Genomic DNA, 22,225 nt, shown 5'->3' with positions numbered 1-22,225 from the left:
GTTTTTGATAACTATCAGGTGAACCTGTGTATGGGTAGCTTATGAGGCCAGAATTGGACTCAGCATTGATGCCTCCCACAGTGCTAACATCCATTTTTTAAACTTGTACATGGACTATACTATTTGGACAAGATATCTGAGGACGTGAAGTGCTATGGAGCTCCGCTCGAAAAAAAGGTGTCTACTTTTAGGAAGGAAGAAGGGAGAAAATTTTCAAGTTTTATAAAAGTAACAAAACACTTTATATAACGTGTGTGTGTCATTATAAAGTTTAAAGATTGTAGCCATAAATTTGGAGTTGAAGAAATACTCCAGGATAAAGCTTAACAATGCCAAAATCCTAGCTCTATTGTTAATGCTGAATAGTTTTTCAACACTCCCTGCCAAGGCTTGCATATGAATAATAAGAAGCTGGATGAGGCATTCAAGATAGACCTTTGAGGTATACCCAGCATGAACTAGAGATCTTAAGGGACAGTGGTAAATAAAAATGCAGAAAAAGGTGTAAAGAAATAAATAAACAATGCAAATTAAATTATAGGCATATATGTATCTTGCATAATTACTCTTTGGTATTCAACTTGCTAATGCTCGAAAACAAATCTAGTGTTCCACAAGTGTAATGATAGTGATGGAAAATATATTGCATGTTTTCAAGAGTCAAAATTGCACTGACATGATTCATTTGTCTGTAGGAAATTATCTCATCCTAAATTAGTGCAATTATATGGAGTTTGCACGCAGCAGAAACCAATATATATAGTAACTGAATTTATGGAACTTGGTTGTCTGCTGAACTACCTCCGACAAAGAAGAGGCCAGTTAAACAACGAAATGTTACTAAGCATGTGCCAGGATGTGTGCGATGGCATGTCATATTTGGAGGCAAATGGATTCATCCATAGAGATCTGGTAATTCTTTTAGTTAAAATATTGCAGATTTAAACCAGGAAGTTCTTTGGACCTCCAGGACCTAATGCAAAATTAGGCTTTATGATAGTAGAATGGAAACATACGACATAACGAAACAGCACTTTTTCAAAAAAGATGTATATAATGTTTGATTCTAATGTTGGTGATTGTAAAAGGGTTATTTATTTTCATCTATGGCACTTTTTCTTGCGTTTTTAAAAATATTTTGGGCTTGATTTTCATTACATTTTTCATAGGATATCTTCCACCTGCATAAGATAATGACAATAATGGACATGCAGCAAATAAATCCATTGAGGAGCTTCTTATGGTGTACTTTTGAAGAAAGTCTGAGAAGCAGGTTCTGCCACAGGTACCACATATGAAGTGGTTATCTGCTGGTGTTATGGGTTGTTTTCGGTGTTGGTGGCGGTTGTAACCACTGATGGCCGATCGTCATGCACATGCCAGCCCACAGTTAGGTCACCAATTTCCACTGTCGTCAGCTAGTGTTTCCCAAGTCAGAGAATCAATGTTTAGGGCCTTCATGTCACACTTGCTTGCATTCTTGTAGGGGAGCTTTGGGCGTTCTACTGGTTGTCTGGCTCAGGCTGCCTCACCATATAAAATATCCTTAGCTATGCGACCACCTTCCATTCTGCCAACATGTCCAAGAGAGCAAAACCACCTCTGCTTGATGAGCGCCAACATACTTCTTTGACAAGACAACCATAATTGTGATTTTGTCCTTCCATGAGATGCCCAGAATGTGCTGCAAACAACAAAGATCAAAGTTGTTGAGCTTCCTTTCTTGATAGCTATAAGTCATCCATGTTTCACAGCAATACAACAAGGTGCTGAGAACACAGGCCCCATAAACCAGCATCTTTGGTCCTAAGAGTCCACTTGACATTATTCCATGTACATTTTATGAGTTGGCCAAAGGCGGTAACTGCTTTCCATATGCATGTATCAAGTTCTACATCAAGAGACAAATTGTCTGTCACTATGGACACAAGGTAACAGAATTTGCTAACTATTTCCAGCAGCGAATTCCAATACATAGAATATAGACCACAGAAGTAGACCATTCAACCCAAACCAGTCTGTGCTAGTGTTTGGTATCGTCCCATTCTATATACCTTATTTCAGCCCTTGAGCAAATCTTTCTATTCCTTTTTCTTGCATGTTCTCACCTAATTTCCTATTGAAAGCTGCTAAGTCTTTTGCCTCAACCGCTTCCTGTGGCAGTGAATTCCACATTCTAACCACAGTCTGAGTGAAAAACATTAAATAAGAACTGGTGTAGGCCATTCGGCCCTGTAGGCCTGCTCCACTGTTCAACACTAACATGGCTGGTCCTTTATCTCAACTGCACCTCCCCACACTATCCCCAAATCCCTTACTTCCCTTTGTACCCAAAAATCTATCGACCTCTGTCTAGAATATACTGAATGTCTGAGTATCCACTGTTCTCTGGGTAAAGAATTCCAAACATTCACTCCTTTTTGAGTAAAGAAACCTCATCTTATCTCAGTCCTCACCTTTTCTCAGCCCTGGCTGACCCCTTATCCTGAGACTGCGTACTAGATTCCCAGCCCGGGGAAACATATTTTCAGCATTCACCCTGTCAAGCCCCCTTAAGAGTTTTTTATGTTTCAATTAGATTGCCTTTCATTCTTCCATATTCAATCTCTCAGAATAGTTACAGCACAGAAGGAGGCTATTAAACCTTTCCTGTCCATGCCAGCTCTTTGCAAGAGCAACTCAGCTTGTCCCCACTCTTCCCGCAGCCATTTCCCTGTAGCCCTGCAAATTATTTCTCTTCAAATATTTATCCAATTCCATTTTGAAAACTGCAATTGAATCTGCTTCTGCCACGCACTCAGGCAGTGCATCCCAGATCCTAAACACTTGCTGCGTGAAAAAGTTTTTCGTGTCACCTTTTGTCGATCACCTTACATTGGTGCCTTCTGGTTCTCGACCCTTCCACCAATGGGACCAGTTTCTCTCTGTCTACTCTGCCCAGAGCCCTCATGATTTTGAACACCTCTATCAGATCTCCTCCTAACTTTCTGTTCTCCAAGGAGAACAACCCAAGCTTCTGCAATCTATCCCCGTAACTGAAGTTCCTCATCCCTGGGAATCTATAGAACAATCCCCTCAACCCTGGAACTGTCCTTGCACTCTCTACAGAGCAAGTATGTCCTTCCTTGGGTAAGGAGACCAAAACTGGACACAGCATTTCAGGCATGGCCTCACCCGATGCCCTGTATGATTGTAGTAGGACTTCTTTATTCTTATATTTGAGTCATTCTAGATCCAAAATAGTCTGTTCTCTAGTTGGTTCCTTGACATAGTAATCGAGAAAACTATCTTGTATGCATTCCATGAACTCGTCCTCCACTCTATTGCTGCAAATTTGGTTTGTCCAGTCCGCATGAACGTTAAATTCCCTCATGATTGCTGCATTATCCTTATTACTTGCACCTCTAATTTCCTGATTTCTATTCTGCCCTCCACAAGAACTAGTATTAGGAGGCCTGTAAGCAACTCCCAACAATGTTTTCTGCCCCTTGCCATTTCTCAACTCCCATCAAATAGATTTTTCTTCTTGACTTTGAGCTCAGATCCTTTCTCTCTACTGTCTTTATCCCATCCTTGATTATTAGGGTGACCCCTCTTCCTTTTCCATTTTATCCATCTCTTCTAAAAGTTAAGTATCATGGAATGCATGGAAAATTTAGTCCCTAATCACTTTTCAAATAGGCCTCATCAATGGATATTAGATCAAATCTATTAATTACTATCTGTTCCATTAATTCATCTAATATGTTATTAGTTTTGTAGGCGTAGGTGTCATGGGATTTCAGGGGGGGTGCATAGGGTTTTTTTTTGAGGCCCTGTGTCAGTGGGAGTACTTTGTTAGCTGTCAGCCGATGGTGTTCTTTGAGGAAAATATTTACCCTGCGGACATGAGCTTCAATATATGATAGAACAGGAAGCACTCGAGTTGTGTTGGTCTCAACGTTTCAGGAATAATCCTCACGACTTACGTATGAACATATGAAATAGGAACACAAATAGGCCATTTGGCCCCTCAATCCTGCTCCGCCATTCAACAAGATCATGGTTGATCTCTGTGTTTCAAATTCCACATTCCCATCTACCCCGGCAACCTTTGATTTCCTTGCTTAACAAGAATCTATCTACCTCCGCCTTAAAAATACTCAATGACCCCGCCTCCACGCCTTCCATGGCAGATAGTTCCAAAGTTGCACAATCCTCAGAGAAAAAAAATTCCTCATCTCTGTCCTAAAAAGACAACCCTAATTTTAAAACAGTGCCCCTTAGTTCTGGACTCACCCAAAGGAGAAAACATCCTTTCCATGTCCACCTTGTCAATACTGTTCAGGATCTTATATACTTCAATCAAGTCACCCCTTACTCTTCTAAACTCTAGTGGAAACTAACCCAGTCTGTCCACACTTTCCTCATAGCTCATTCCAGCTATCAATCTAGTAAACCTCCTCTGAACTGCCTCCAATGCATTTACATCCTTCCTTAAATAAGATCAAAACTGTACACAGTATTCGACATGTGGTCTCACCACTGCCCTGTATAATTGATGCATCACATCCTTACTTTTATGTTTAATTCCTCTCGTAATAAAGGATAGTATTCCATTGGCTGCCTTAATTACTTGGTGTACCTGCAAACTAACTTCTTTTGACTCATGCACTAGAACACCTAGATCCCTTTGCATCTCTGAATTCTGCAGTCGTTCTCCATTTAAGTAATACTCTGCTTTTTTCATTCTTCTTGCCAAAATGAATAACTTTACATTTTCCCACATTATACTCCATCTGCCAGATTTTTGCCCACTTACTGAACCTATTTATATCCATCTGTAACCACCTTATATCCTCTGCAAAACCTACTTTACTACCTAACTTTGTGTCATTTGCACATTTAGCTACCATGCCTTCGCTCCCCTCATCTAGGTCATTGATAAAAATTGCAAAAATGTTGAGGCCCCAGCACAGACCTCTGCGGGACTCCATTTGTCACATACCGCTAATCTGAAAAAGACCCCTTTATGCCAACTCTTTCTGCCAGCCAGCCAATCTTCTGTCAATGCCAATGTTACCCCCTACACCATGCACTTTTATTTTCCGCAATGACCTTTGATGTGGCATCTTATCAAATGCCTTCCAGAAATCCAAGTACAGTACATCTACAGGCTCCCCATTATCCACAGCATATGTTACTCCTTCAAAGAACTCCAATAAATTGGATAAACATGATTCCCCTTTCACAAAGCCATGCTGAGTCCCCCCAATTACCTTGAGTTTTTCATAGTGCCCAGCTATAACCTTTAATGACTTCCCGGAGGTGGATATCTACCATGTTCGTGTGGCATCATCTGAGCGAGGCTGAGCAGCAGTACTCTGCTGTTGGGTAGACAAGGCCAAATGAAGCAGTGTGTAGTTTGTTGGCACTGCTGTCCCAGCTGGTACCTGCCAGTTTCCATATGAGATTCACTCTCATCTTGACCTTGGCCCCAGTGTTCTGGAGGTGTTGCCATAGATCAACATACAGTCGAGTGATGCCAAGGTATTTTGACGTTGGATCATGTGTGAATGGTTGGCTTTGGAACTGGGCATCAAGCTCTTCCCTGGCTTTCAATGGTGCATCTCCTGGTTGACCACAAACAACACCAGCCGCAAACTGGTAACTGACCCGAGTGGTGAAGCCCCAGGTTTCAACCTTCCATGGAAAATCCGGACAGCCCTCAACCTCCTGAGGGCAGGCCAGGAAAGATATTGCCACTTGCTCCACAGGAACAGCTCCATGGCCATCCAAGTCAGACCATCACCCGCATACTGAACTCCTGCCCTGGGAGATCCATTCCTGGTGGCATCTCAACTATTCACGCTGCATCAGATGAAGCTATATTTTAACCTTGACATCAGAGTATAACTGCTTCCCCAGCCATACAAAATATATTTATCTAATATGCTGCAAATGCTTTGTGCATTCAAATATACAGTGCCTTAAGCTTTGACTTTTTCTAGCTCTTCATGACCTCACTTTAGTCATTAATTTCCTAATACCTTTATTCCTCTCATCACTGCCCCTCCCTGATTCACTCTGCTTATTTTTACCTAAAATGCTGCTCTACCCCAGAGCCTGCACATTTCCCTAGCTGCTTTCCAATTTATCCTTTCCTGAATCCTGCATCCCACTTCTTAGTTTAAAGACTTGTTGGCTTCCCCAGTTATTTGATTCATTTGGACACCGATTCAAGGCCACATTAAGTGGAGCCTGTCCCAGCAGAACAGCTGCCTATTTGTCAAGCACTGGTGCCTGTGGCCCATGAAGTGAAACCCCATACTCCCACACCATATTTTCAGCCATGCATATAATTTTTAAATCTGTTTTTTCCTATGCCAATTGATGCACGGCTCAGGTAACAAGTCAGAGATTATTACGTTTGAGGTTCTGCTTTTTAATTTGGACCCTAACTCTTCAAACACACTCAGCAGAACATCTTTCCTGGTTTCTATATGTACTATGACACCTGGGTCCTTCCACCCATCCCTCCATACACAAACAAAAATTATTTTTATTTTTCTGTTGGATTTACTCGTCACTGCCTTCTATCAATAGCTCCTAGTTTTGGATTCTCCCACAGGTGGAATCATTCTCTTTGCACCTACCCTGTCCAACCTATTCATAAATTTAAAGACCTCTATTAGGTCATCACTAAGTCTTCTCTTTTCAAAAGAAAATTGCCCCAACCTGTTCAATTTTTCCCAATAGCTGAAATCTCTCAGTTCTGGTACCATCCTTATAAATCTTTATTGCAATTTCTCCAGTGCTTATAAATTCTTTTTGTAGCATAGAGTTAAGAATTGTGTACGTTACTCGAGAGTGGCCTAATCAGTGTCCTATATAGATTTAACATAACTTCACTAGTCTTTGCTCCCACTCTCCATTTTCTGTTTTTTTTAGCCAATTTTTCTAATCTGTTTGTTCCTATGCCAGTTTGTATGTGGTTTGGGTAATTATTACCTGTATGGCCCTGCTTTACAAATTAGCTCTGAACTCCTGATGCCTGCTTAGCAGGACCACTTCCCTAATCTTTTGTACGTCTTCGGACCCGGCATGGACATATGTGAACGAATTGGAAGTTGAGTAACATAGTGCAGTTTTAGTAATATATTTATAGCGGTTAACAGGTTTGTTACCAATACTCCATTGTGCAATAGCAACCCAAAAAGTAAGAATGTACTAAAAACAGTATGGGAACATTGACATTGTTTTTTTCCCATGAATTTATTCTATAGTGATTAACCAGAGCTGCAGCTAATAGTTTAAACTAATATGACGGGGGGGTAAGAGTAAATAGAGTAAAGTAGACTGCTTGGGAGGGAAAGTAAATATTAGATATAGATAACAAGGAAGTAGAAATATTGAAAGAGTTAATAGCAGAAGATATTAAATTAAGAAGGAAATCAGGACATGAGAAAGAGAAGAGTTGCAAAACTAATGTGTCTATGTTGATACATGTTGATATGAAACAAAATTGGAAAACTACATTTGACTAAAAATAGAAAATTAAGATATAGTAATGACTGAAATTTGGCTGCAGTAGAATTGGCAATTAAATATGCCTGGAATATATTCAGGAGGTCTAAGATAAGAAAGGTAACAGTATTAGTTAGAGACAATGTCATTGTCTGAGTGTAAAGGTTTAAATAAAGAAGTGATCCAAAGGGCATCTCTTTGAATTGAGATGAGGAATAGTAATGTGTGAGCATATTGTAGACCACTGAACCGTAGAAAGAAAATGTTCAGGGCCGTTCCTTTGTTGCTAATCCAACAAAGAATAAATCACTACTTAACCTCATCCTTGATAATGAAATGGTGCAAGTAGGTGGCCTACAAGTAGGGAAACATTTGAGCCCAGTGACCACAATAGAGTACCACAAGATTCAGCGTAAGGATAAAAAAGAAAAAGCAATAGAGAATGCTACTTGACTGGGAAAAAGTAAAATATGGCACAATAAAGGAGATCCTCCCCAGATTAAATGGAAGGAAAGATGACAAATATACTGAAGATCGGATGCAAAATGACAAATCAAATATACTTAATCAAGGACAAATCTTTTCAGCTCAGGAATTAACAACTTCAGGGAAAAGAACATGCTGACAGCCACACTCCTCTTGTCCTTTAGCTTCAAAGATTGGGCAGAATATAAAAAACAGCAAAGAATGACTAAAAGATTAATAAGGAGGGAAAAATTAGAGTACGAGAGAAAGCTAGCTAGAAATATAAAAACATAGGAAGAGTTTCTATAGACATTTGAAAAGAAAAGTTAAGTGTTCCAGGAAACTGTCCCGAATGCGCTCTATGAATTCTTGCTCATGGCTACTTCTGCCAATTTGATTTTCCCAATCTACATGAAGATTAATTCACCTATGATTAATGTACTGCCTTTTTTTTACATGCCTTCATTATCTCCTGGTTTATTCTCTGTCCTACAGTATAGCTACTGTTCGGGGGTCTATAGACTACTCCCACCAGTGTCTTCTTCCCCTTGTTATTTCTTCCCTCCACCCATACATCTTCTAATCCAAGATCTTTTCTTGCTATCGTACTTATTCCATCTTGTACTAACAAAACTACCCCACCATCCTTTCCTTCCTGCCTGTCCTTTCGAAAAGTCACATGCCCCTGAATATTTAGTTCCCAGCTTTGATCTCCTTATAACCATGTCTCCGTACTGACTATAAGATCATGCCCATTAACCTCTATTTGTGCCGTTAATTCATTTATTTTTGTTCCAAATACTACGTGCATTTAAGTCAAGATCCATTAATTTTGCCTTTTTAACCATTTCTTCCTGCTTTAGCCCTATTTGCTGGTTTTTTTTAATGTTGTACACTCTCTCCCTTCCTGTCACACTCTGGGTATCATTACCTAAATATCTGCTCTGCGATGCTGCCATATTCTTATGCTTTCTATGCCTATGTATCCCCTCTCCAGAATCTCCCCCCCCCACCTGTCTATTTAGCTTAAAGCCCTCTCTACAATTCTGGTTATTCAATTCGCCAGGACACTGGTCCCAGCACGGTTCAGGTGAAATCCATTCCACCGGAACAGCTCCCTTGCACCCCAGTACTGGTGTCAATGCCCCATGAACTGAAACCCATTCCTCCCACACCAATCTTTCAGCCATGAATTTAATTCCTTGACTTTATTCACCCTATGCCAGTTTGCCCGTGGCTCAGATAGTAATCCCGAGAGTATTACCTTGGAGGTTCTGCTTTTTAATTTAGCTCCTAACTGTTCAAATTCTTTCGGAAGAACCTCCTTTCTAGTCCTATCAATGTCATTGGTACCAACTTTGATGATGACAACTGGATCCCTCCCCTCCCACTCCAAGTTGCTCTGCAGCCCTGAGGAGATGTCCTTGACCCTGGCACCAAGGAGGCAACATACCATCCTGGAGTCATGTCTACGGCAGCAGAAACGCCCGTCTGTTCCTCTAACTATGGAACTCCCTACCTCTATATTACTTGCACACTTCCTCTTCTCCTGTGCAGCTCAGCCACCCGTGGTGCCATGAACTTTGCTCTTGCTACAGTTCTCTGAGGAATCATCTCACTCACCAGTATCCAAAATGGAAAAGCGGTTAGGTGAGATGACTTCAGGGGATTCCTACACTACCTGCCTGTTTCTCTTAGATACTCTGGTGGTCACCCATTCCCTCTCTGCCTGTGTACTTCTTAGCTGCGGTGTGGCCACCTCTCTAAACATGCTATCCATATAATCCTCAGTCTTGCGGATGCCAGTGATTCCAGCCCTGCTCAAGTTCCGCAACCCGGAGCACAAGTTTCTGCAGCTGATGACACTTCCTGCAGATGTTGTCATTGAGGGAACTTTATGCCTGCACAACTTCCCATATCCTGAAAGATGCACATTCCACATGGCCGAGCTGCACTGACGTGCCTTAAGCTTTATATAGTGTTTACTCACCTGTCACTCACCAATCGTCTTCTCTTCTCCCCCCAGTGCTTTTTATGAAGTCTCGCAGCTCTCTCCCTCTTGCGTTCTTTATGAAGTCTCGCTGCTCTCTCCCTTTCATGCTCTGTATGAAGTCTCACTGCTCTCTCCCTCTTGTGCTGTTTATGTAGTCTCACTGCTCTCTCCCTCTCATGCCCCTTCATGAAGTCTCGCTGCTCTCTTCCCCCACGCTCTGTATGAAGTCTCGCTGCTCTCTCCCTCTCGTGCTCTATATGAACTCTCGCTGCTCTCTCCCTCTCGCACTCTTTATGAAGTCTCGCTGCTCTTTCTCTCTTGTGCCACTTTATGAAGTCTCGCTGCTCTCTCCCTCTCACGCTCGTTATTAAGTCTCGCATTGTTGGTAAATTTTGCCAGTCATTCAGTATCCAAGCAACAACTACTCATACTGCAGGACCAAGAAGCCAGAGTGTATGTAAAATCAGTTCACAATGCTATATTGACTTTTAGATTGATAATGAGCAGCAGCAGCTACATGTTCCTCTCCAAGTCACACACCTTCCTGACTTAAAACAATATCTCTGTTCCTTCGTTGTCACTGGGTCAAAATCCTGCAACTCCCTCTCTGACTGCACTGTGGGTGTACCTACACCATATGAATGCAGCAGTACTGACTTAATGCTCTTTATGGCAGCTTACCTCAAGGGAAATTAGGGTCAGGCAATAAATGCTGGTCTTGCTAGCAATGCTCGCACCCCATGAACAAATAGTGAAAAAAAAATTACAACTATGCCCTGAGTTAATCTGGATTAGTGATAATAGGACTGCTGGTAATAAAGGTTCCACTGCATAAATTAAGGTGAATTACAAAGACATTGTTGCTGGTGGGGAGGGGGGTGCGGGGGCGAGGGGTTTGGGGGGAGTGGTGAGACAGAGGACAATCAGACCAACTGCAGTCTTCAGGTGGTGCGATGATGTAATTAAAGCTTGACAAGTGATGAGTTTGCATTGGCACTTTCCATGAAGTGGTTGAAAGAAACTGCGTGCAGACTTTAATATTATGTAGGATCAATTTTTGCTTGGTATCATTTTATGCCACTTTTTATATCAAATCTTAATGTATTGGTAAATCCTTGTGCATAATTTTGACATTATATGATAATGATAAATAATGATTTTGAATTTCCATGGGGATAGGATTAATTTGCCTCTTCCTTCAGGAATTCTACACACCTGCTGAAATTGCAGAAAACAGTTTTAACAAGTCCCATGTAAATTTAACTTCTATCTATATAACACAAATTAACTTCTATCTATATAACAAGGTATTAATAAAAAAAGTAAATGTGTCATTGTAGCATTTATCCTAAGTAAAGCAGTTTGAAAGTAATTGTACATTAGGTTTAATTGTAAATTGTGCAGGTGTTTTTCCACCCACCAGCCCATGATTGCCACCCATTCATGTCAATAGTTGAAAAGAATGGGCTGGAAAGTGCAGAAGTAGAAAACCCTGACCATATATTTTAAGAAATATATTTTTACTTTTCAGGCTGCCAGAAACTGTTTAGTGAATGAATCACATGTGGTGAAAGTGTCTGATTTTGGAATGACCAGGTAAGATCAAGTATCAGTATCAAACCCGTACTTGTTTACTGGCTACAACAACAACAACAATTTATATTTATATCGTGCACTTAATGAAATAAGATATCCTGAGGCAATAAACGGGAACATTATAAAACAAAATACGACACCGGACTGCAAAAAGAAATAGGTCAATTGGCTGCTTTTGCAACCTGTCCTTCCACCTTCAACAATTTGTGCACATGTACAGCAAGTTCCTCAGCTCCTGCACCCCTTTTAGAATTGTAACCTTTATTTCATAATGTCTTTCTTTCTTATTCATACCAAAATGTATCGCTCCACTCTACTCTGCATTAAATTTCATCTGCCACTTGTCTATTCATTCCACCAGCCTGTTGATGTCCTCTTGAAATCTATCACTATCCTCATCACAGTTCACAACACTTCCAAGTTTTCTCTCATCCACAAAAATTGTGCCCTGCTTACCCAAATTTGGGCCATTAATGTAGATCAAGAAAAGAACTGGTGCTTATACTGACTCTGGAGAGCACTATATATCTTCACCTTGTCTGAAAACAGTCATTCAACACCACTCTGTTTCCTGTCACTCAGCCAACTTCGTATCCATGCTGCCACCATCCCTTTTATCCCATGGGCTTCTAACCTTGCTGACAAGCATCAGTAGTTGAAATTTCTTGTGTTTAAAAATAAAATGTATATAAATAACATATAATTTAAAGTAAAATATTGCACATTTTGAAGTAACATGATGGCATCTACCCATTTATTTGTGTGTATTGTTTTCAATACCTTCATTGAAGATTTTATTTAAAGGCTCTAGTCTCCTAGAAAACCTTGGACCTTATATTTTTGGCCAGGTCTTTGATACTGTAAGCCAGATTTGAGTTTTGCTTTAAAAAAATAGATAATGGATAATTTCCCAGGATGCATTTGTACTTTACTGTCAGCTGCACTGATGGAAATTTTTTCTTCAGTCTCTTGGGGTTTCTGCTCAGTTTTTCAGAATTATTTCAAATTTATCTAAACAGCTAGCTTTTCTTTTAAACAGAATACATTTGCGCCTGTGAGAGGAAAGTCTTGAGGGAGGGAGAGAGAAAATGACAATGTATTTATTTAATACCTGTTGCTTTTGAAAATTTATAAGGAAATACATTCTGCATGAAAATATATTTCCAGTTTTCAAAAAAAGCAGTTGAATTTTGAAGCCAACTAATGACCTCACCTGTGTTTTGTTTAAATAGTTGGAAAAAGTAAATGTTCTCATTGCTAATGTGTTAGATGGGGGAGGGGAATTGGATACTTATAAACAAGAGATCAGATTATAAAGATAGCGAGAAGGAATGAGAGCCACAGATAAGGAAGCAGACAGAATGAGGGAGAAATTCAACTTGCAGCCAAAACGAGCAGCCGGTCTGCAGAGTAGTTGCTCCAAATGCTGGTCCAAGTTGGCCTGCATCAAGTTAGGTATCGGGCCTTGTTTGAATGAAAACCGCATTCTACAGGCACCAGGTGGACATCCAGATGAACCTTGTCAGGACTGAATGAATTTCAGCATTAAGTCAACTCATAGCTAGGTCCTGGGAAAGGAGAGAACCAAAGCCAAGAGGAGGCAAGTTCAGGCCAGCAGTGGCCCTAATTATTTTTAAGTACAGCTGCAAAAAGATTTTGTGGCCACTTTTTGAGTTGCAAACAATGATTTTTTTAAAGACAGCTAGTTAGGCCACTCAAAAGCTGGTACAATTAGGCAGAGCTTGCTTAGTCTACAAAATAAAACTGCTTGCCCTTTTATAAGCTTGCCTGAATATTGTACCCTTTGAACATTGGGACATTAATGAGGCAGCTGAGGTGTCTTTGAAGTTCAAGTCCTGTTTTGTAGGTAAACAAATAACTATTGTGTGCACAGCAAGATCCCACAAAAATGAGATGAATGATTGTCTGTCATGGGGTTGGTCTTGGGCTTGTTTTTGGTTTTGAATGTTTAACAGTAAAGAAGCCCATTGCATTGTTTTAAGAATCTTCAAAAAAAACCACTGAGAAAACTAGAGCTGTAAAAATTTCTGATTGCCCAGAACAGAACGAATTTTTTCTCCAGAAGACACATCCTCCATTTAAGTATGGAGAGATTAGCTGAAGTTTGGTAAAACCAAATTTTGGGGTTTTTGTGTGCACAGGCGCAGCTAGAGATTAACTGATTAAAAACACATGGCATAATAGTTCAGTGCATGTGTATGTTCCCACAACTTGCCTAGCTATGACCATCCTATCTAGTAAGGTATTGGTTTACGAGATTATCTAGAGTTCAGTGGGGAGAAAACAATTGCTAGTGACAGATCCATCCCTCAAGCTTTCATCAGCTGACCTAGATTTCCTAGTCAATCACTGACAATATGACCGACTTGCATGATATAAGAATCAGATTGCCTGAAAATATAGAATGTTGAAATGACTTTTTTGAGGTTTTTAAGATTTTTAAAGGAAATGGTAGGGTAGATAGAAACTTTTTCTGATAATGGTGGAGTCTTGGACAAGAAGACTTAATCTTGAAATCAATATCAGGCCATTCAGGAGAAAAGGTAGCAAACACTTCTTCACACAAAGGGGAGTAGAAGCGTGGAACTCTCTTACACAAATGTTAATAGTCCAGTTAATAATTTTAATTTAAGATTGTTAGATTATTGCCGGTCATAGTTATTAAGGTATATGAAGCCAAAATGAATAAATTGAGTTAGGATACAGATCAGTCATTATCTCATTGAATTGCAGAACCGGCTCGAGTAGCTGAATGGCCTACTCCTGTCCCTTTGTATAGAGGGTTACTTGTAATCATATCATCCTGAGCTACCTAGATATTTATCTAATTATTATTATTAATTTGGGGAAGAATATTGGCTAGAATAGTGGGAAAATTGAATGTTCTTTTTCAAATAATGCCATAGAAATTTTTGCATCTGCCCCAACTATTAAAAGGGTAGACAGGTCATTGGTTTTAATTTCTTACGGAAAGAGCAGCATCTCTGACAATGCAGCATCTATTTAGTATTTCATTTGGGTGTCTGCTTAGATTATGTCCTCAAATTCTGGAGTGCCACTTCAAACCACAACCTTCAGAGGTAGGAATTTGAACAATTAAACCACAGATTTTGTGTGTGTGTGTAAGTAAATAGTGAAAAGCTATTTCCACCGGTCAATGAATCAATAAGGAAGAATGTTGGGTTTGAACAAAATTTATAAAGGGGAGATTAGAAGTATTTTTTTCATGAATTTATTGCAATATTTAATGCATTCACACAAATTGCTATTGACACTGTCAATTTTGGAATTTAACTGGCAACCAGATGAGCATGTGAATAAGTTAAGAAATATAGGGAAGAGCAAGGAAATGGATAAAAGTAGATCAGTTTGATGTGGAGCGAGCGCCAATGTGCTCATATTGTGTTAAGTGACCTTCTGTGCTAAAATTTCGCTGATTTATTAACAAATATATCTTATTTAATTGCACCGTCTTTAGATATGTCTTGGATGATCAGTATACTAGTTCTTCAGGTGCCAAGTTTCCTGTGAAATGGTCACCTCCTGAGGTGCTACATTACTCTAAGTTCAGCAGTAAATCAGATGTGTGGTCATTTGGTAAGAGAGAATTTTATTTATATGTGCAAGCAGATACCTTGAAACATATTTCTCAATCCAATTTATTTGGAAGATCTGTAATAACTCGAGACATTTTTAAGATAAGCATTATAAGCAAACCAATAATGGTTTTTAAAAATCAGCTACAACTTGGTTGTTAAAGACTCTCTGTGGGTGGTACATGTACCTCTAGATTTTTCTGTTTTCATGATATTGAGTTAACCCAAGATCATGAATTACCTCAAATATAGAATCAATAGAAGATGACGGGGGTCTCAGCAGAATGATGGCCTGTGCCTTTTTTCTTCTTTTGTACTTTTAATCAGCAAAGATAAAAGTTGACTTTTATTTCCTTGATCATATATTCCAAGTTTTGTTTGCATGACCTTCCATCTATTAAAAAAATTCAAAAGGTGAGCTGTACCCACCTGACCACACTTCACTGCAATACTGGATATTGCTGTCTTATCATTCTGACTGCATTATTTCTTTTTGGGGGTGAAAATTGCAAAAAAGCTACTGATGAAAGATCAGCATTTTAAATTTGGGGATTACTAGATGTTTGGCATCATGCGTTATGCACAATGCTGACATCAGTGGCAAGTTTTTTATTTCAGTATTTTAGTTTTACCAGTGAGGTGTTTTTTTTTGTTTGTATGCCTGAAATAAAACCCACAGGCAAAAAGATTCAATTCTTCACCCACCTACTTAAATCCAGTATATTTTTGACAGTTAAGGTTAATTTTCCAAATTCATGCTATTTTGGGAGGGGCCCCATCTGCCTTGAGTTCACATGCATGATTTTCCAACAACATGCCCAGATTTATCAATAAATAGTGCGTAGCGCATACCCAAATATTTCAATATTCTCCATCAGCAGTGCAAAGTTGGAAAATTATCTCTTTCATGGCGTGAGATGATGGACAAGAAAATTATGTTCAGCCAATACACATTTGGCCCTTTTTTTTTTTTGCTGGGCATCCCCAGCATTTACCTACCCTTTCTCCCACCAAACAGTGAAAACACAGATATCCAGCCAATTCAGGAATCTGCTGCCAAAAATTAGCAATTTCCCAGGATAATTCCATCTATCTCCTTTCAGCCGTGATGATGTTGTTTTTCACATAAAAAAGTGAATAATTTGATGTGAGAGTAATTTGCATTCAGTGAAGTCATAAACAGCCCTTTGTATTTTCATTTGCAGGTGTTCTGATATGGGAAGTTTACAATGAGGGCAAGATGCCATTTGAAACCAAAACAAATGCTGAGGTGGTTGAGTTCATTTCATCCGGTTGTCGACTCTATCGACCAAAACAAGCATCAAAGGCGGTGTATGAGATTATGAACCAATGTTGGCATGAGGTTGGTGTTGATCTTTTTAAAAAAAAAAAATCACATTTAGCTATTACTGAAAAACATTATATTTGTCATTTTGAGATCAATCAATGAATTAACTAAGTTATTGTTTATCCATTGCTGCTAGTTGTAGTTTGATTTCTCATGTCAGAAAATATGGACACGGTAGGTAAGACTAAACTGCCACTCAGCATCACCAATAATTTATTATTCATGGGAATCATTTATTGAAATATAGTGAAATAATACTTTATTTTAATGTGTGTTACACTGAACAATAATAAGCAGTTAGTATTTAAAATATAGAATTGGCAATATTTAAAGCAGGGTGCAATATATCCTGTTTGACCTGCCTAGCCCATACTTTTTCTAATTTTAGTAAGGGTAGATGATGCAACAATTAGCTTAACATGGCTAGAAAACACTATTTTAGTGGTTCTTTGCTAATCTGAGGATTTCACTGACTCCAAATTCCTCTCTGGATATTAGTGAAGAGGAAGCCAATTTAACTTATATGCTATGCCCAGAGTCAATTATGAAATCTTCATGCAGGACAGTGGAGAATAATAGACATGTGTTAACTCAATGTCTGGTGCGGAATTACTGATCTGAACCAGAATAGATAGCATTCCACTTTACCAAGTGTAACAACACTTAGCAATCAGTACAGGTAGGAAGATTAGTGTTTATATTCAAGTCTTCCAGTGAGCTCTGCAGTTAGCCAATATTATTTTTTAATTTGTATGTTTTGAGATGCAGGCCTTGAATTCAGTAGTAATAAGACCACTGCGTCTCAAGAGGTTTTTTTATAAAACTAAATTAAATATTTATTAATACAAGAAACATTGTAAACACATACATACGTCTACAAAACTACTACTATAATAACTACAAAAATCCCCTACTTAATCTCTCAGTTACACTCCTGTTAAGGCAACAGTAAATCTTTTAGATTTAAAGAGACATCTGGCAGAGCAGACCCTGGATATTATTTTTTATTGGCTATCTTTATAATCACAGAATCACTGTAGACTTTATGTTTTGCACAGAACTGAAAGTGTTCTGTTAAGTTTACTGGTTCTGTCAGGATTTTCAGCTTATATAACAACCTATATTTATATAGCATCTTAATGTAGAGTGTGAATCTTTGGATGCTCAGTCGACGAGTATAATCAGGAATGAAACTGATAGATTTTTGGTGTCTCAGGGAGTCAGAGAGTATGGGGATAATGTGGGAAGGTAGAGTTGATGTCAAACTCCAATACCCCAAGATGCTTCATGGAGGTCTGATCAGACAAATATGAACACCAAGCTAGGGATGGAGATATAAAGAGGGTTTGAATAAAAGCTGGATTAAAGAGGTAGATCTTAGGATTGGTCTTCAAAGGAGGAAAACAAAGGGAAGTTGTTGAAGGGTTTGGGGAGGGAATTCCAGAGCATGGGACACAGCAGCCAATTATGGTCAAGCGAGGTCGAGCTGGGCAATGCAAGCATACATATGAAAGCTGACCCAATGTCTGATGATAAAGTCACCAAAGGACAGCATGTAGATGAGCAAGACGAAGAGACCAAAATCATAAGTGGGAGTCGGCCATTTGACCCCTTGAAACAGCTCCGCCTTTCAATAAGATCATGACTGAACTTCTACATCAACTCCACCTTCCCACATTACCCCCATACCCTCTGACTTCCTGAGAGACCAAAAATCTATCAGTTTCATTCCTGATTATACTTGTCGACTGAGCATCCAAAGATTCACACTCTACATTAAGATGCTATATAAATATAGGTTGTTATATAAGCTGAAAATCCTGACAGAACCAGTAAACTTAACAGAACACTTTCAGTTCTGTGCAAAGCATAAAGTCTTATTTTATCCCCAAACCCATGAGCCCTTACCTTAATCTATTCTTCCGACTCTGGCCTTTTGTGCATCTCCCCCTTCTTTTGTCCCATCACTGGAGGGACTGTGTGGATAGAGAAGCCAGTGTTGGAGATGCACTGGTTATGATCAGTCCTGCTCAGCTGGGGAGAGGTATTGGTGGAGAATAGTATTATTCAACCATGTCAAATATTTCAGAATGGTTGAGGAGGCCTCAGAATTAATACACTGTAGTCACAATCACAGAGGACGTAGTTTGTGACTTTGGTTTGGCGCTGTGGCATGAGCAAATAATTGATGGAGAGATTCAGTGACGGATTTGGGGAAAGGTGGACATGGATTTTTGTGGAGAAATGGAAGATTGGAGACTGGGCCATGTGCACAAGTCAAGCTCCATACACCAAGCTAAAACTAAGGCTAAAATTATTTCTGATATTGAAACAGCACTGGTTGTAACACATCCAATCTCTTAAAAACCACAATTAAAATAGTGGCTTCCTAAAACCATGCTAAAAAGAGGAGAAAATGTTAACTTTAAGACAATTTTCAGTCACAGAGTGCAATTTCATTCGATTGGATTTTTAATTATTTTTCTTGCTAACTCATTGTTTCGTTGTTTCTCTTTTCAGAAAGCAGAGAGACGACCAAGTTTTTCATACCTGTTGCTGATGATTAATCAAATAATGGAATGTGACTGTTAAAGTGGCTCTCCTGGTTGGTTATGGACTGCTGGAATTAAATCATGATGCTGCAAATCCTGTTCGGTGTTATGACAGATTTTCTTTTAGGTGATTGTCCTGGATTCGAAACATCAAGTAAAAGCTTTGTCTCTATCTGAGTAAAAGTGTGGTAATTATACACCTGAGGAAGACTATAGGAAGACTATCTGTTGATGCAGATGCTCGTTGGCCATATGGCATTTTAAACGTCAACATACATATTTGTTGGGAAGGATGTCCGTTTCCTGTGGTATCTCTAATGTTTCTGCCAGCCTAGAGTTTGCAACACAGTGCCACTTGTCAGCATTGAAACTGACCCTGAATCATCACCATTGTTTGATGAGTATTTTTTTCTTCGCTGATTCTATACCTGAAGTGCAATTTTCAATCTATTGTCTACTTCTGTCCACTAATACCAAAAGTATTTTGCTGTTCAAATTCTGTGTAGCTATTAATCCTCATTGCCTCTGCCTGAGCTGGATTTTCCCCTATATTTCAATATTGTAATTCTACAACACTATACCACACGATCTCCATTAATTGCTAAGCAATTATCTGAATTGCTGAGTTATGTGGACCATATTTGATAGCTTTTGGTTAACAGCTAGAGCAGCAACCCACAATCCAAATTAATTTGTGTACATTTATTAACCTACTTAGTATCCCAACATCTCACAGCAGCATAAAAATAAAATGCCAGAAATAGACATAAGGTTTTAAATGAAGATTTTTTTAATCAGATCCACCCTACATCTGAAATGATAACCTATCCTTTTTCATTTCCGATTAATGAGGTGCATTTGTTTAATTTGAGATGATCAGATATGAAAGTCAAGTTATTTTGCCAAATGTAAAGTGTCAGTTTTCTATCAAGTCCACAGCACATTTCTTGAGCAGTGGGAATATAACTCTAGATTTATATATGAGTAACAGCAGTGAACAGTACCAATCTGTAACTAGGTTTGTATGAAGAAAACTGATTATTTGGGAAAACTTCAATTGTTGGAACTATCTGATTCAAAGTTTGAAGTCCTGACTTTCCTCAGAGCCTGGGGCAGAATTCTGTTGCAAAACTTGTGGGAGTGGAGTAGTGAGAGTGGAAAAGCAATGGTGACCCAGAAACATAGGATTGCTGACCTGAATATGTCTCTTGAATTTACAGCAGGAGCAAGAACAAGGTAGCTTCAATCATGCATTTATAGGCCCTACTTGGCCATCGGAGGCCCTCAACAAATATGGGGTTCTGTGGTCAAACTCAACATAACGCAAAAAGAACCTTGTGACTGTTGAATCAAAATATTCTGGCTTTAAAATTGCCAGAAGGAGAGGCCAAGTAGGCAGATTTGTTGCAATATAAATACAAAATTAGTTCATAATTTAAGCACAATACATTATGGTATGATTTGCATTATTATTAATACGGTGTACAAACGTTCATATGGGCCTATTTCTTCATGCATTTTAATATTTGATGGAGAGTTCCCACTTGTAAATGCCCAGTGATATGGATGCTGGATAGATACTAGCGTCTGTGTCAATGGCGAAGAATAAGAGTAGCAGCCCAGAGGGGTATCCAGGCTGGGAATACACAGAAGAACCAAGGCAGCAGAAGGCAAATTGACAGCCTTATCAAGGGGAGTCAGGGGGTGCAATATTTACAGATTTTGTCCTTGGCCAATCAGACGTGCTTCTGCCCCCAAATCCCACCTGAACCCCCAGCATCTTAGCAGGTAATGCATATTTCAAGCACCACCAACCCCCCTTCCCCCACCCCTCCCCACCCTGCCACCTGCAGTTGTCAAAGAGGCACCCAGAAAGGCATAGGTGCTATCAATCTTTTTTTCAAATGAGATGAGTGCTCTCTGAACTCTCATATACCAGCAACGTTAGGGATATAAGACAGCAGGAGGTTGGGATTCCAACTTCATTGCAGTTAGGAAGCAGAGTGATAGCAAGGCCCCAAAACGTACAGTGAAAAAATGCCTATTCTGATTTAGCTACTGAATAACAGAAATATCATAATTTTGCTAGCGGAAAATGTGTTTCAATATAAAATGGCACGGGTACACCAGAAATCATTTTTAAAAAATGAGCTAGCAGTCAGGTGACCGTGTTAAGTTGGCACACTAACACATGTCTGCACAAAGGAGGATTAATAGGGCTATATTTCCACACTCAGTTCCTTTCTAGGTAAGTTAGAAAATTCAGCCAGGATACGTAAACGCTTTCCTCATAAAAAGGGCAGGTTAGGAAGTCAGATAATCTCAGACTATCCTTCAAATTCTCCCAGAGGTTTCATCGGAGAGCTCAGAGGATGTACCTTGATTGTCCTTCCTGTTGGCTTGACACTGCCGTGGACAAAGAACCTAAAGTTTAGGAAATAACTAAATGATGGGGAGACCAAAGCAACTTGAAGTACATATGCAATTCTGCACTGTATTATTTATTAAATGTTCAATGATTTGTTAACATTGATTAACAATCCAAGAGTGAATGTGCATCTTTCCAACACTAGAAAAGCAGTACTGTAAGAGAAGTTTAGAACTTTCAGTTTAGAATTTTGTTCATATTGTATTAAAAACATTTTTAAATTTTATTAGAGATGTGGCACTTACGAATGCGATTTAGCAAGTGTGTATATATCAAGACTAACTGTTTCCTCTTGCAGTTTAATTTCCTACTCATTCAGTAATTGAAAATCTGTGTTTCTGAAAATAACTGGCTCAGGGATAATCAGTCATGGATATAATCAATTATTTTAGTTTCCAAATTAGATGAACTTTTATAATGTTACAATACTTCGTATTTTTCTGCTGCTCATGCTGGTAATGACACTCAAATATTTAGCAACAAAAACTGGAAATTTTAAGATGTATTGTATTTTTTTCCACCTTTGCCCTTGTACATAAGCCAAATAAATATATCAATTAATTGAATGGAGAATGTATAATTGTTTGTACTTTTCTAATGAACAACAGGAAGATGAAATTGCAGTCCACTACAACAATAATACTCTCTTGCTTCAAAAAGTGCAGATTAGTTGCTCCTTCCAACAGCTTGTACATTATTAGGATCCTTATTGGAATTTTC

General features: G+C 39.0%; 1 protein-coding gene across 4 annotated transcripts in view; it reads left to right on the top strand.

Annotated features, from left to right (window-relative positions):
- tec (tec protein tyrosine kinase) overlaps positions 1–22,071 on the top strand; it is a 182,611-nt gene extending 160,540 nt beyond the window's left edge. For all 4 annotated transcript variants that reach the window (XM_078547497.1, XM_078547488.1, XM_078547506.1 and 1 more), the window contains 5 exons: positions 696–912; positions 11,496–11,560; positions 15,060–15,178; positions 16,383–16,540; positions 19,046–22,071. In XM_078547497.1, coding sequence (XP_078403623.1) covers positions 696–912; positions 11,496–11,560; positions 15,060–15,178; positions 16,383–16,540; positions 19,046–19,117 — 631 coding nt within the window. In that variant the 3' untranslated portion in view covers positions 19,118–22,071. The remainder of the gene's footprint in view (positions 1–695; positions 913–11,495; positions 11,561–15,059; positions 15,179–16,382; positions 16,541–19,045) is intronic.
- The last annotated feature ends 154 nt before the right edge of the window (positions 22,072–22,225 follow it).

Source organism: Cetorhinus maximus, chromosome 1, assembly GCF_964194155.1.
Source record: "Cetorhinus maximus chromosome 1, sCetMax3.hap1.1, whole genome shotgun sequence".
Taxonomy (NCBI): Eukaryota; Metazoa; Chordata; class Chondrichthyes; order Lamniformes; family Cetorhinidae; genus Cetorhinus; species Cetorhinus maximus.
Note: the sequence above shows the minus strand (reverse complement) of the source record. Positions and strands in the feature narration are given on the sequence as shown.